The sequence below is a fragment of the Lonchura striata genome, chromosome 1 (genome assembly GCF_050655825.1).
Source record: "Lonchura striata isolate lonStrDom1 chromosome 1, ASM5065582v1, whole genome shotgun sequence".
In the NCBI taxonomy this organism is placed as follows: Eukaryota; Metazoa; Chordata; class Aves; order Passeriformes; family Estrildidae; genus Lonchura; species Lonchura striata.
This window is the reverse complement of record NC_140703.1, coordinates 115481858-115496087: the sequence shown is the minus strand read 5'-3', so window position 1 is coordinate 115496087 and position 14230 is coordinate 115481858. Positions and strand designations below refer to the sequence as shown.

The following is a 14230-nucleotide window of genomic DNA, read 5'->3' as shown; positions in this document are numbered from 1 at the left end:
AAATTAATTAATGTAATAATGCAATTTCAGTTAGAAACTTCATACAGAGATATGATAAAAAGCTGAACTTACCTTTTCATAAGGTCTGCTACAGCCAAAGCCAAATATCAGCAGATGTCCATGGGAATCTGTGCATGCAAAATGCTGCCCATCTGGTGAAAATTTACAGTCAAAAACAGCTCCGTGTCCCTGGCCTTCAATCTGGATTGAAGGAAAAAAATTTCAAGACTTCACCATTTTTTCAGAGCAAACCATAAGCATCCAAAATTACTCTATCAAAAGCCATCATTTCCCTAAATACCTCCATTAAAGCACACATAATTTAGTTACTTCATATATTTCTTTTACACTTGAATTAAAGTCCTGAGCCAATTCTAAAAGCTGCACTAAAAGGTATAAAAAGTTACTGTTCAGTGCCCAAAATAAACAAATAAACATGCTTTTCTGAGCTTTTACAGCTGTCAGCATACTGCTTGAAATAAACAGAAGCTAATACAGATTGCTTTTGTTAAACAACTTTCTAGACAAACCCAAAGAATTTAAGAACTTAAAAATAAAAAAAGCTCTTTGCTGTTGACTGACCAGGGAAAAAGGATTAAAAATTTATATGTACATTAGATCAAAACCTAAGTCTCACAGAAAATAACCTAATTTAAAGTATTAATAATGAGCTGTCAAATGGAGCCCTCAAGCACTGTGGCAATCAATATTAAGAAAATAATTTGTAAGCCTGTGGAAAATACAAGTATCTGTCCATTATTATCTTCAAACAATGACACAAAACAGAGCCTTTTAGATGGCATCTCCCCTCAGCTGAGGAAAACAATATGAATGAAGTGCACAATGATCTTCAGTAAAAAAGAGTGCAAAATCCACAATAATCAGCAAATTCTACAGTAAAAAGCTCTAAGGAAATAAAATTAATTAACAAATTTTGCTGGTTAAGATTTTCCTGTTGGGTTGGGGTTTTTTTCCCCTAAGATGCAAGGGTGTGAGTGTTGATGGCATTCCTTAGGCTGGTAGTGAACACGCTGCTGTGTGCTGAGAACAAATGGTGTTTAAAGAAGCTCTCACCATGTTAAAATAATGCTTTGTTTTGGTGCCTTTGGTGATGTCCCAGATGAAGATGTTGCCATCGTGGCCTGCAGACAGCATTATCCTGCAATCAAAGGGATGGGTCTCCAAGACAAACACTTCATCTGCATGGCCCTGCAATTGAAAATTGCACATCACAGGGAAACCAGGGAAATCCACAGCAGCAGGATAGTCACAACAGAGCCCAAAGCCTGCGCTGTCCTCTCTGGAAAATTAAACCCCAAAGACTTGAACATTCCAAAGGTAAAAATTTTTCTAGATTCAAGCAAGAGCTGTAGAAATATGACGCTTTTGCCAAAGGATGGTGAAATATTCAATGGATATATTACTGCACAAGAATTTTATTTATTCCACATTGATTTGTTCTTCTATTTACAGGGAAAGTCCACAGCTGGAGGAACCAGCAAATTTTGGTTAGAAGAATTCCAAGGAACACCAACCTTGCTGTACCATCCACACAGAGCTTTCAAGACTAATCAGCTCTAATTATAAATTCAGCATACATATGCCACTGCAATTTCAGTAAAATCTTTGAAAAGCAAGGAAAATTCCATACCACCAAGTCATGGAGCAACTGCCCTGTACTGGAATTCCAAACTTTGAGCAGGTGATTATTCACAGCTGTAACAACATAGTTGTCATTTTGGTTCCAAGCTATCATGGTTACTTTAGGCTTCATGAATTTGTCTTCTTCTGCACAAGTGTCACTATTTGAAAAAAGTCAAACAGGTCAGAGATGTATTTGATATTTTAGTTAACTTTTGATATTTTAATTAATAGTTCTATATCAAAACACAGTAATCTCTTTTCCTGTGTTAATAATCAGACAACAGAAAGGAAGTGAAGAATTAAATCTGGGTTGAAACTTTTGTTCACAAAATTCTTCATTTAAAGCAAATCTGGATTTTTACATTTTAAAAGGACTTCATAATCTCTTTCTCATTTGACATGCAAAGCAAAAAGGCTTCCCTTTTTCATGGAATCTTGGCTCCTCTACAATTAGAGTTCTAAGATAAATCCTGCAAAATTTTGGACTTTTTACAGTCAGCTTTTCCAACTGATTCCCAAGCCAATCTCTACATTAGCTAAGCATTTTTTAATGAGCCCCAACAGAAATACAGTAAAGATAACATTCTGTTTTAACCTCAATCTATTTCCCTATTCTCTCCCCAAAATAAATTTATAGGTACAGTAACACTGCCTCTCAGTCATTTTCCAGACAAGGCAAGGAGTAAGTTTTCCTTGAAACACCTTCACATGGGATTATCTTCATTCCACTTCAAGTAGAGGCCTAAAGAAGCTCAACTACACAGCCACAGTCAAATCTCAAATATTATTAACTCCTCCTCTCTAAAATCAGATTTCTTTCACGGTCTTTTTCATCACAGGAAAAGCCTGAAATCACCCTCCAATCAAATAGTGTACCCAAGGTTTGTTTTTTTATTTAATCACCTACAAATTATTTAATCAAACTCTCATTTAATCACCTACAAATGAGTTTCAGTTCAGTGTCTGTGGAAGCTTACTGAGCTTCTGTACGTCACTCCCCCTTCACGTTTACCCAACACCACGTAATACCCTGATTTTTATCTCTAATAACATTATTCAGACTGGCTGCCACCAGCATTTCATTAATTCACTTTTTTTAAAAGCAGAAAATGGGAACAGTCAGCAAGATCAGTCCTTGAGGAAAGCCACCTATTCCATGTCATAACCTCTCCTGCAAATAGGTCACCACCTACTTTATTTTTACTAATCTAAAAATATTTCTCCCGTGACACACCAGGTGTCAGACTAAAACCCAGATAAAGAAGGTAGATTCTTTCTGTTCACTTTTTTTCCTGAAAAGAGGCAGTAAAATTAACTTGGTACAGAGCACATTTGAGAGCTTTCTCAACACTTAGGAATTTATGAAAGCACAGACTCAAACTCAGCAATTATTGCATCACCAGAACACTCAATTCACCCCCTCCCAAGACCACAGAACTTGACCAGAATGCTGCTCTCACTCAAATTTGAGTAATTGAGTTTTTCAATCTTTCTGAATTTACACAAACCATGAAATGAGCACTCCACCTACCCCAGCAGTCGATCAGACATATCCAACAAAATGTTCCTCCACTCTGCTTGCTCGAAACGCCAGATCCGAGCTGTTCCATCTCTGCTGCCACTTATGAACCTGAACAAGTAGTAAAAATTCATTTATTTATCTTCCCAAACATTTGCTTTAAAGTATCTTTAGAGTTAGACACCACCACAACATAGATTTTGCAGTGGAAGACTGACAGAAATGAAATCTTCAATTTGTGTTCAAGAAAATTCTTTCCAATAACTTTCTTTCCAGAAAAGCAGAAAAGAGTTTTTCTGAACTGGAAAACTGAGTAAAGTTGTCAAAATACGAAGAAAAGAGAAGCAAGTTCCAAAGTTTAATTCAATTCACAAATTCATCCTCATCTCCTCCTCAGTACAGGATTTCAATATATTTTAAGTAATTGCTAAGTTTCAGATACTGAAGAAGAGGCAAGAACAAATCAGATGAAAAGGTTCTAATTTATTTTTGACCGCTTTCACTGCATTTCTCCTATTTCCTATAAAATACTCGGTGAAACTGAAAGGAAAGGAGGAGGAAAAGGAGATTCATGAAGCTACAAACACACTGGGTACATTAAAAAGTGGTTAAAATTCCTCCAGGTAAATAAAACCTCAGCCAGGCAAAAAATATCACCTAACACAGATCAACAGAAAGCTGGAACAGCTGAAGCTTAATTGTGCTCCTGCATCAGTCAAAAATTTCCCTTCTGAGGTCTAAATACACAGATTTTTATTTACTGGGAACATCCAGGAATGGATGATTCTTAATTCAAAAATTCTGTATTTTTTGGCCATATTTCAGCATTTTTCAACATACCTGTCCCCACCATTAGAAAACTGAATGCTGTCAACTTTATCCTGTAAGAAAAAAGTAGAGTTTGTTCAAGTTTTCTTTTTTAAACAGGAAATACATTATTTGAAAATTCTGAGTTTAGTAAAAGCTGAAATAATGAAAAAATAAAATGCTGTGTAATTCTAAGAGTTTCAACTACATGGCAAACCAAGTCCAAACACTTCCAGAGCTCACTAACCATTAATGTATCTAAAATGTATCTTTTAAAAACAGCTTGAATTTAACAACACAAAGGATTAACAAATTAAATAACCTGGCTGACAACTGAATAATATTTAAATATATTTCCAATACCGTAAGTCAACTACAATAGTGAGGAATCTTTTGTTCCTACTCCTACTTACTCTTTCCTTAAAAAAATAAATGATTCATTTTTATCACAATAAAAACTGCAGGAAAACTAAATACAACACTTTGTCTTACAGCAGAAAAGTCTTCTCTACATAAAAAAACTAAGTACTGATCAAGCCTTATCAATGCAACAAAAATAGTCAGATTTTGTAGTAGAGGAAACATTAATGCAAAGAAAATTAATTAAGAGCCTTGCTAAAAATCCACTCATAAAATCATCTTGTGACTTCAGTGCTGCTTCAAATGAACTAATTAACTAATTACTTACAGCATGACTTTCCAATTCAGCTATTTTCTCAGGTGTTTCAGAGCCAAAAAAATACATCCTGATGACGTGGTCAGTGCTGCCAGTTGCTAAAAACATCCCACCTGTAAAAATCAAGCAATAATTAACCTGCTGTGGAAGAAATTAAAACAGGTCACCACCATTTATCAGAGGCCTGGTTTAAATAAAAAAACTCCACACCTATTTGGAGAATGGCACATTTTTTATGCTCTTCCACTGACACACATGTGGAAGGAAATCCCTTTCTTGCCCCAGAAAGTGTTCTCAGCCATAGTAAAAATAAATTGGTGTTAGAAAGATTTTAAAATATATCTTTAGGGCAGTAGTGGAACTTTTAACATTAAATTGCACAGAGAAGCCTTCGCTGGTAGGGAATATGGCTCTGGATAATCAGAATTATGTAGATGACTCTCGCTGTAGTCTGTGCCTCATTTGTGCCAGTGAACTGCATCAAAATTAGGCTGAAATGTGAGTAAACCAGTCAAGTGAAGTACCCCAGTGTAAGCACATCAGTATTTAGCTGAGGTGGCAGAAATTCCAAGAGCTGCCTCTAAGTGCTGTCAAGAAAAACCAAAACAAAACAAAATGTCAAAAACACCCTCTCAACACAAGCCAGGGTTCTATCCTGACAATGTTAACAAGCTACACTTTGATTTTTATTTGCTTTTTAGTTCTGAAATTCACATGAACTGAGTGAAAGAAAACAAGGCAGGAGTGAAGCACGTTAAAGATCCATTTCTGGATCCTTAAGAGGAAAATCTTTATGAGCACCCCTGGCGCTGGGTCAGGAGCTCCTGCTGGCAGGACCCACTTCCACTGCTGGTGACTGTGGGATGTCAGAGAAGCCATTTTGCCCACCCTTGACATTGTACAAGGGGATTAAACAAAAATAAAACCTCCACTAAAGATGGATAGAAGCAAACGGACATTAGGTGGCTTTTACCTCTGTGAAATCACAATGTCTTTAACTGTTAACAGTCTTTAACTGTTAGCTAAGGGAAGCCCCAGCAATTCATTATGTCACAGCTAACAGTGCACATCTGTGCAATTATTTACTCACAACTGCAGGTTTTGTGCATTTTAAAGCTGTCACAATCAAGTGTTACAAGAGAGGAAAGAAGAAATCACAAGGCTGAACTCCACCTGACTTACCCACACTGAAGGAAGAACAAAGCATCTGAACCCCTGGCCTGGGCTTCTCTGTGAACTTCACTGGCTTGGTGCTTAAAAAGAAAAGATGTTAGAAATAGGCCACACCACCCTAAACTTGGCTTTTAGCAACATTTCAAAGCATAAAGGGATGTTTCTTTAAACAGGGAACTACTATGCATGATGTGGCATACCATCAGACATACACTGATCATTCTAGAGCTCTTTTTGGTAGTAATTAATTTTTTGGGTACAAACAAGGAGTAATCACATATTGAACATTTCAAACTATCCTGAAAATATATATCCTGCATGCAAGTTCTGTAAGAAACATCCTAAAACTACAGAACTGTTGGAAAACCAACACCACCACCAAGTTTTATTCTCTTTTCCAAAATATTTACATTTCCAGTCAGTCCTGCTGTCCTACATTTGAATTTTTAGTGAATAAATTAATATACATCCCAACTAATCTCCCAAGTCAATGGAAGAACATTAATTTGTAAAGGATATAGTTGGTGATGGTGCTTTAAAATAACTACTGAATACATGATTTGCACAGTATTTTTATAACCACAAAAACCCAGTGGAGTGAAAACCACCTGATTTTTTTTTACTCAAGCCCAGAATGGCATAAAGGTTAACCAGCAAACCATTCACATACTTGAATTTCATGGAATCTGTGTCCCACTGCCAAAAGCAAACAGTTCCATCTGCCCCAGTGGAGACCATGTATCGCAGGGAGCCTTTCACCATGGGACTGAACTGCAGGGAGGAAAGCAAAATCACACACAGGAATAGAGATTTAAGAATTGTTCAGGATGTTAACTTCAAAAGGTTAATGTAAAAGCTTGATTTATTTTGGATTTTTCACCTCAAACTGCTGGAGCAGTTGTTGGAAACTCATTTTTAGTGTTTACAAGGTAATACCTCCCCTACTTTAAGGTAAGTTTGTGGTCTGTGTTTCAATTACTGTATTAAAAAAACCCAATTCCGTCAGTGGTTTGGGTTTGATGTTTCCACTGACCACAATCATTCATTGAAAAGCCTGTCAATGAATAAAACAATGAGCACAGCAGACTGAAAAAAGGGAAGTTTGAATAGACAGGTGCAGTCCAAAAATAATTAAGCAGAGCACAAGATATGAGATAGTTTGAATGTGTAATTTATGCAAATTATCATATGTAATTTTATAGAAATTGTATGGGAATTCCTTAGAAATAGTTCTTTAAGACAAGGATTTATTGCTATGCACAGAGCTACCCTTCAGAAAACTTTACAGACACAGATTGTTTAAACTGTTCATCAATTACTAACGTTGGAAAGTCATATAAATTGTACATAGTGCAATTATGGTATTATTAAGAAAACCTAAATTAAAGAATTTGCACAATGCAATACAAGAAGCACCAGAAGTATTTAGACACTAAAAACCAACCAAACTAAAAAATGTAGTGAATGTCACAGGTATGAAGACTACTCTCTGAGGCAGCATTTTTGAGAAAAAATCAAAATTATTTGTTTGTACTAAGCTCCACAAGCCATTTTTCACCCCTCAAGACAAGCTGCTGGTCTCACTGGAAGACACCCGAAACCTGGATAATGAGCTACTAATTTCTGTGTTAATTAAGGTATTAAAGGCCAAAACCAGACTGAATTCAAAGGACCACCAAGAGCACATCATGTATCAAATCACCTCTAAATTTAAATATTCACGTTACACCTTTGTCCTTCTGAAATTACTCCTATTTTTGAGATTAAAACAAATACCCACATCCCAAAAGTTGTAGGAATAATATACTGGATCAGAACACATTCACACCGAATAGCAAATTATGAATCCAGTAAGAGACAACAGGACAGGGTATTCCCAGAAACTCCCTTTTGTTCCAACAACTCAAGTATTATATGCAGTGATCTTTAAGAGAAAAAGAATTCCTGGCATTATCTTCAGTTAAATACTTAACTCCCAGAGAGACGAGGAATTGACTTGTTTTTAAGCAGGTTTATCCTGTGATTTGACTTACTTTTGCCATAAATATTTACACATTCAGATTTCACTACTCCCATAGGCAGGCATAGATAAATAATTTCAGTTTTTAATATGCAGAAACACTTCAAAAGCCCCATACCTGCAATGAGGTAATGGACCCTGTGTGCCCATGGAGGACAGCAACTGGTGCACAAGTCCTCAGGCACCACACTCGGATCATCTTGTCACAGCTCCCAGCTGCAATCATGGTGTTCTCATAGTTCACAGCCATGTCAGAGATCTCTGCTGAATGTCCTCGTAAGGTGGCAAACAATCTGCCATTGTGAGTGGACCAGATCTTCACCAGACAGTCATCTGAGCCCTGAAGAGAAATATTCATTAAGGACAACTTCTGACATGCTTCTGACCTTTAATTACAGCAAATTGTTCCACTTAAGCACAGCAAGGGAGCTACATTTTACCAGCATTGATATTTATCTCCAGAAGTTTTAGCACAACACCCGTTTCCAAGCATCATCTAAAAGTATATTCAGAGTTGGATGTATTTTCATCAACTTACAGTAAATATTCTGTGTCCAGTCCTGTCAAATGCAACACAATACACAGAAGAGAGATGGCCAAGGATCCTCCTGTGCATCTTGACATGCTGGTACATACTTCCTGGGAATGAAGTGCTGAACTTGGCATATCCAGTTAATTGCTTTGCTCGATGCACCTCCACTAGAACACAGAGGAATCACATCATGTTTCAAATATGTCTGTTCTAAAACCTGGGTTTATTCAATTGCCATTAATATTAAAAAGCTACCAGAAGTTACTTTCAGATTTCATAAAGTCAGGTTTTGTGGTACCTGCAATTTTTATTGTGTGTAAAGCCAGTATTTTAAAAGGGCTCAGCAGCAGTGAGGAGAGGTGAGAGGAGCTTACCAAGATTTGGTGGGGTGCCATAGTTCACAGGCATTTCTGGTGGTCTGCCTCGATGCAGAGCAGCAAATGCAGAGCCCTTCCAAACAGTGTTCCTGCAATCTGCAGAAACAGTTGAAGTTCATCATAAATACTTTCTAAAAATGTCAAGAGAGCTGCAGCTCCAAAACACGGCAAAGACCCATCTAGTCTTGTCTCAAACACAGGACTGAACCCACCAAAAAACAGGCATCAACTGCCCCAAAACTTCTCACAAACAATGAAGATTTAAAGAGAAAAAATTATTTAATAGTAACAGAAGGAGAAAAACCAAACAGCAAACTTTGAAATTTCTCCTGACTGATGGTACCCCTGCAGTTCACATGACACGAAACTAAAACTCCAACTGATCTTTACCATTTTCCTGAATATTTATACAAGAATGTAATGAGTAGTTAATAATACAAAGTTATGTCACGAGATGATCTCAAGAACCTTCAGTAACTACAGGGGATTTACAAGAAAGCTAGAGAGGAATTTTTAACCAAGTCTGGGAGTGAAAGGACAAGGGGGAATTGCCTCAAGCTGAAGGATGACAGGTTTAGATGGGATGCTAGGAAAATATTTTTCCCTGTGAGGGTGGGCAGGGGCTGGGATGGAATTCCCAGAGCAGCTGTGGCTGCCCCTGGATCCCTGGCAGTGCCCAGGGCCAGGTTGGACACTGGGGCTGGAGCAGCCTGGGACAGTGGGAGGTGTCCCTGCCATGGCAGGGGTGGCACTGGATGGGCTTTGAGGTCCCTTCCAACCCAAACCATTCTGGGATTCCAAGAGGTCACTTCCAAAGTGTTAGTTCTGCCTCTCTCACACTATTCCCCAAATCCTAACTCTGTGAACACAACAATGAATCATCCCCATTTCAAACAAAGAACAGATCCTACCTTTTGCTGTCCGTAGCAAGGACTGTCTCCCTGCCCCAAGTAAGGAATTCACTCTGGAAATGCTGGGTGGGATCTCCTTATCCAGGATAGGGCCAATGCGTTTGCAAATTTGTAATAAATGATCTGGAGCCACATGTTTGTTGGCCAGCACCTGACAGAAATTCAAGGTTTAAAAATTAGATTGGTACACTCAGAACAGTTGGATCTAAAAGTATCAATATGCACAGATATATTTGATTTTTTTAAGTTCAACTTACAGAGAATAATGAATTCTGTTAAGCTCTGATCTAGTAACTTCAGTGGGTACTCTGCAAGCTAGGGAGAACTGTAGTAAAAATAACTGGAGTAAAGTTACTCCTGCAGATCAGTATTTTATTACTGGAAGTTTGCAGGAATCACCCCTGAGGCACCCACTTGTCAGACACCCTACACTGAGTGTCTTTGCCCAATTCACCCTATGATTTGTACTAAAAATAAGAAATAAAATACAAACCCTCAGAACTCAAGATCATGGAGAATGGGGTTGCAATCAAGCACAAGAATTTAAGCAGCTATTACCTGTACTTGCTCACTGAACTGCAAACCAGCAGGTTTGAGTACAATCTCTCTGGAAACAGTTTCCTTGAAGAACCAGTACCACATAACCTAAGTCTGCCCTACTTCCTTAAACCAGGATCAAACCATTCATCCCTACACTCAGGAATGATCCCACACTATCTGCATCAAGCAACCTAAAAAAAAGAAATACACCCCCACACACAGTCAGATGTCTCAGACAAGAACAGATGTATGCGGATTTTGATTATTTTTCCCCCTTCTCTTTCTGGGAGTTCAATCGAAAAAATTCCTTATTCTTATCAAAGCAACCACAATAATGCAGAAGGTAAAGACACAAAGTAGGAGTTTAAGCAGCCTTGAGTAGAGCAAGCCATCAGACTCAAAAGTTGAAGCTGTTGGGGAGGTCTGAAGCAGGTGGGATTGACAGCCCCACACTTCCTCCAGTGTGACCTGGCCATGACCAACCGAGTCAGGCCCAGCAGCCACACTGCTCCTGCAGCAGCCAGAGAATTCCCAGCCAATCCATTCAGGAGAGGCTCAGGGCCACACCAGCTCAGGTATGTGGCCTCCTGCCCAGGTGGCTGAGAACACAGGCAGAACAAGCTCGTGCTGCTGATGCTGTTCCCTTGAACAGCTGAGCTCGGATGAGCAAAGTGTCCCAACAGGGCTGATCTGCTCATCACAACAGTGGGAATAAAAATAAAAATACCACACGCTGCCAGAAAGTTTCCCAAATACACACTGAGCATTCAAAAGGTACAATTTAAGTCACAGCCTTGCACTTGTTTTTTATAATAAAATCCAGGTATAAAGCTTGTGGGGAATAGGTTGTATTCCTGGCAGGGTGGGAGGTGATAACATCAGTAAAATAACTCCCATTACCCCACAGGCAAATCTGTCCAAGCAAATCAGCCCATCAGATGCTTAAGGTTGATTATGAGAAACATATCTGGTAGCCCAAAGACTACAAAATGCAGTTTGACATAATTCCTTTATCAATTTTGACTCTTGAATTGGTATAGAGCAGTACCAGCCACAAATTCAGGGCAGAAAGGCCAGTCTGCTTTCTGCCAAACACTAAAACCCTTTTTGTTTGCATGCAATCAGCAATATGTATATATTCTAATATATTTTCTAAATGCAACCCTTGCATACAAAACCTTGCAATTCCTTTCTTTTTGAAGTAGTTTTGCTGAGATTTTGGAAGGAACAGTTATTTTAAAGATTTGCAATTCCATGCTGAGCAAAGTGGAATAGAAACAATTACAGCACATGACTGATTTGTCTGTGGTCTCTGCAAATTCAGAGTGAGACCAGTGGGACAAGAGGTTCCCAGAGCCCCTCAAAAAACAGAAACTAAAACCCTGAGAATAATTTAGATCTTCTGAAACACTACTGCTCTGTGCAGAGATTGCCTTTAAATTGTGCGGGGAAAAAAGAGATAGAAGCAGCACATGTTAAAGAATTAGTTTGACAATTGTATATGCAGATTAATCACAGTTAAAAAGCAGCCCTGAAATCAGAAAAACACACACATGGGATCTCCCAACACCCTTCTTTTTGCCAGAAGAAATGGGGTAAGAAACCAACAATGAAGCAACAAAAAGAAACCCTCCCAATAATTCTTTCTAAGCTTAATGCTACTTTCATCTTGCCTAAATTCAAGTCAGAGCTTGAAAATATTCCTGTTTAGCAAGGCCAGGCTTCTTAGTGACTTACAAAAACTGATCTAAAACCTTCCTTGCTCAACTGGCCACAAGAACAAAGAGAGGAAATGGAATCACACTTATCATTTCAAGCAATACTTAAATAATTAAGAAAGTGTTTTAAACAACATTTCATTCCTTCTCTATGCAAATATCATCCTGAGATCTTTAAGTGCTTCACAAGAGGGAGTTCACTGCAACCATCAGTCAATTAACCCTGAATGCCTGAACCTTAGGTGTGAAAAAGCAAGAATAAACAACTCTCTAAAGGAAACACTATCAAATACAATAAAGCAGGATAAAAATCACACTGGGAAGGGCAGGCACCACCATGCCATCACCCACTGGCATTCAAACTCTTTGCCACTTAAGAAACAGCAAAATTAAGCCCCAAAACACAGCTCTGCCTACTGTAAAAACAAATCAGAACACACCACACCAGCCGTGGAAGGGCAGAAAGCACATTTTGTGGAGAGATCACCTCCCTCTTTGCAGCACTTTAGAAACAAAGCCATGACCAGCGAGGAGCCGGCGACATGAGCACATTCACAGTCACCACAAGTGCCAACCCTCGGTTTCTGAACAGCGACTTCATTTCCTAATCTGTTGGAGGGGGCTGAAAGAAACCAACCAGAAAATAAATACCGACAAATCACAACGTGCCTCACAACCTGGTCCCTGGAACTCCGAAATGAAACCTCGCTGCAGATTGGCTCCTGCCTGCATGTAGGCAGCGGCATGTACCACTGCACAACGCCAAGCTCCACCTCTGCTATGTAAACAATATCCTCAATTTAAACCACCACTTGTGTTTTTGTTAGTCTGATGTAAAGAAATTAAAGGCCCTTTCTAAAGTAACTCCAGTGTTCAGAGCCAGGATGGTACAGGAAGGTGAAGATTTGGGCCTACTCTTAAAGGTAGAGGGTCTAACATCAATGTCATCACCGCAAATAAAAGGGGGTTTTTTAAAGAGAAAAGTCTCACCAATTCTTCATAACTTCTATAATGCTCATTTCCTTGCCAGTCCAACCTTTTGGGAAGCAACTGAATAAAGGAAAAACAAACAGAAAAACCGTGAGCGGTTAAAGGGGAAAAGAGGGACTACAGACCACATCCAAAACAATGTGTGTTGAGGGGAGGGGGAAAAGTTGAGCCAGCGGCAGAAACTTGAATGACTTGCAAAGGAAACTTTTGACTAGAGCAAGATTTCATCAGAGCCCACACAGACCTGGTGCTGCTCCAGCTCCTGCACCAGCACCTGCAGAGGGAAGGGGAAAAACACAGGAGTCAGGGACAAGGCAGGATTCGGCTCCTCCAGAGCGGGGGGCGCGGCTGCTCCCACCTCCCCCCGACCCTCCGCGGGCAGCGCGGGGTGCCCGCGCCCCGCTGAGCCCCGCACTCACCTTCAGCGCTCTCCTGCAGGGCCCGGTGCTCAGGAACCGGGCGATGAGGAAGTAAAGCTCTGTAAGAGACACGGGGGATGAGCCGGGGGGCGGCCGCGACCCATCCCGAGGAGCGGGGTGGGGGGGGCAGGAAGATGGCGGCCCCGGCGGCACCTCCGCACCCCGGCCCGCGGTGTTACCTGATTCAATGAGCGGCAGCGACGCGCCGGAGCTGGAAGAGGCCGCAGGCTCGGCCATGGCGGGCTGAGGGCGGCAGGCCCGGCTCGGCACGGCGCTGTCAGCGCCTCCCCTCCTCCCTCCCTCCCCTCACGGCCGCCCCCCCGCTCCCCTCAGCGCTCCCTCCCTCCCTCTCCCCCCTCAGCGCAGCCTCGGCGGCGCCGCCGCCATCTCCGCCGCACCACCCGCCACGGAGCCGCCGTCGCCACCTCCGCCGGGAGCGCCTGCGGGGGGGCGGCGTAAAATAGTTCCCGCAGTACCGGGCGCTTTGGGCGCGCCGAGGGAACGGCGGCGAAGGCGTGTGGCCGCGGGGAATATACACGAAAGGCAGCGGGGCGGGTGGCGGGGGGGGATGGCGGGGAAGGCGCCGGGTGAGGAGAAGGGGAGGAGGAGGCGCGGAAGGATCGCGCGAGGAAGGCGGCGGTGACGCGGCCGGGGGCGGCGCTGAGCGCGGCAGCGCTGAGGGCGGCGGGGCAGAGGCGGCGGCGCTGCTCCATCGGCCCCGGGAACGGCGGGGCTGCCGCCGCTGCCTCGGCCTTCCTAGCCCGGGACAGCCCTCCCGGGACCCGCAGCGAGGCACAGAGAGCCGGGCCCAGGGGGCGATGCGGTGACGGAGTGGATTTGTGCCGCCAGGGCCTCTGCCTCGAGTGCTGTGTCCGGCTCTGGGCCCCTCACTGCGAGGGGTTGT

The 14230-nt window shown here is 41.4% G+C and overlaps 1 protein-coding gene across 1 annotated transcript in view; it reads right to left on the bottom strand.

Moving 5' to 3' along the window:
* Window positions 1–13655, bottom strand: part of BRWD1 (bromodomain and WD repeat domain containing 1) — a 43444-nt gene extending 29789 nt beyond the window's left edge. The window contains exons 1-16 of the mRNA XM_021527472.4: window positions 13506–13655; window positions 13327–13385; window positions 13152–13181; window positions 12908–12967; window positions 9660–9810; window positions 8746–8844; window positions 8378–8538; window positions 7958–8179; window positions 6490–6590; window positions 5829–5899; window positions 4659–4759; window positions 4004–4044; window positions 3176–3274; window positions 1652–1802; window positions 1075–1209; window positions 73–201 (exon numbers count right to left, since the gene is read on the bottom strand). Of these exons, the coding sequence (XP_021383147.3) occupies window positions 73–201; window positions 1075–1209; window positions 1652–1802; window positions 3176–3274; window positions 4004–4044; window positions 4659–4759; window positions 5829–5899; window positions 6490–6590; window positions 7958–8179; window positions 8378–8538; window positions 8746–8844; window positions 9660–9810; window positions 12908–12967; window positions 13152–13181; window positions 13327–13385; window positions 13506–13563 (1668 nt within the window). The 5' untranslated portion in view covers window positions 13564–13655. The remainder of the gene's footprint in view (window positions 1–72; window positions 202–1074; window positions 1210–1651; window positions 1803–3175; window positions 3275–4003; window positions 4045–4658; window positions 4760–5828; window positions 5900–6489; window positions 6591–7957; window positions 8180–8377; window positions 8539–8745; window positions 8845–9659; window positions 9811–12907; window positions 12968–13151; window positions 13182–13326; window positions 13386–13505) is intronic.
* Window positions 13656–14230: the final 575 nt, after the last annotated feature.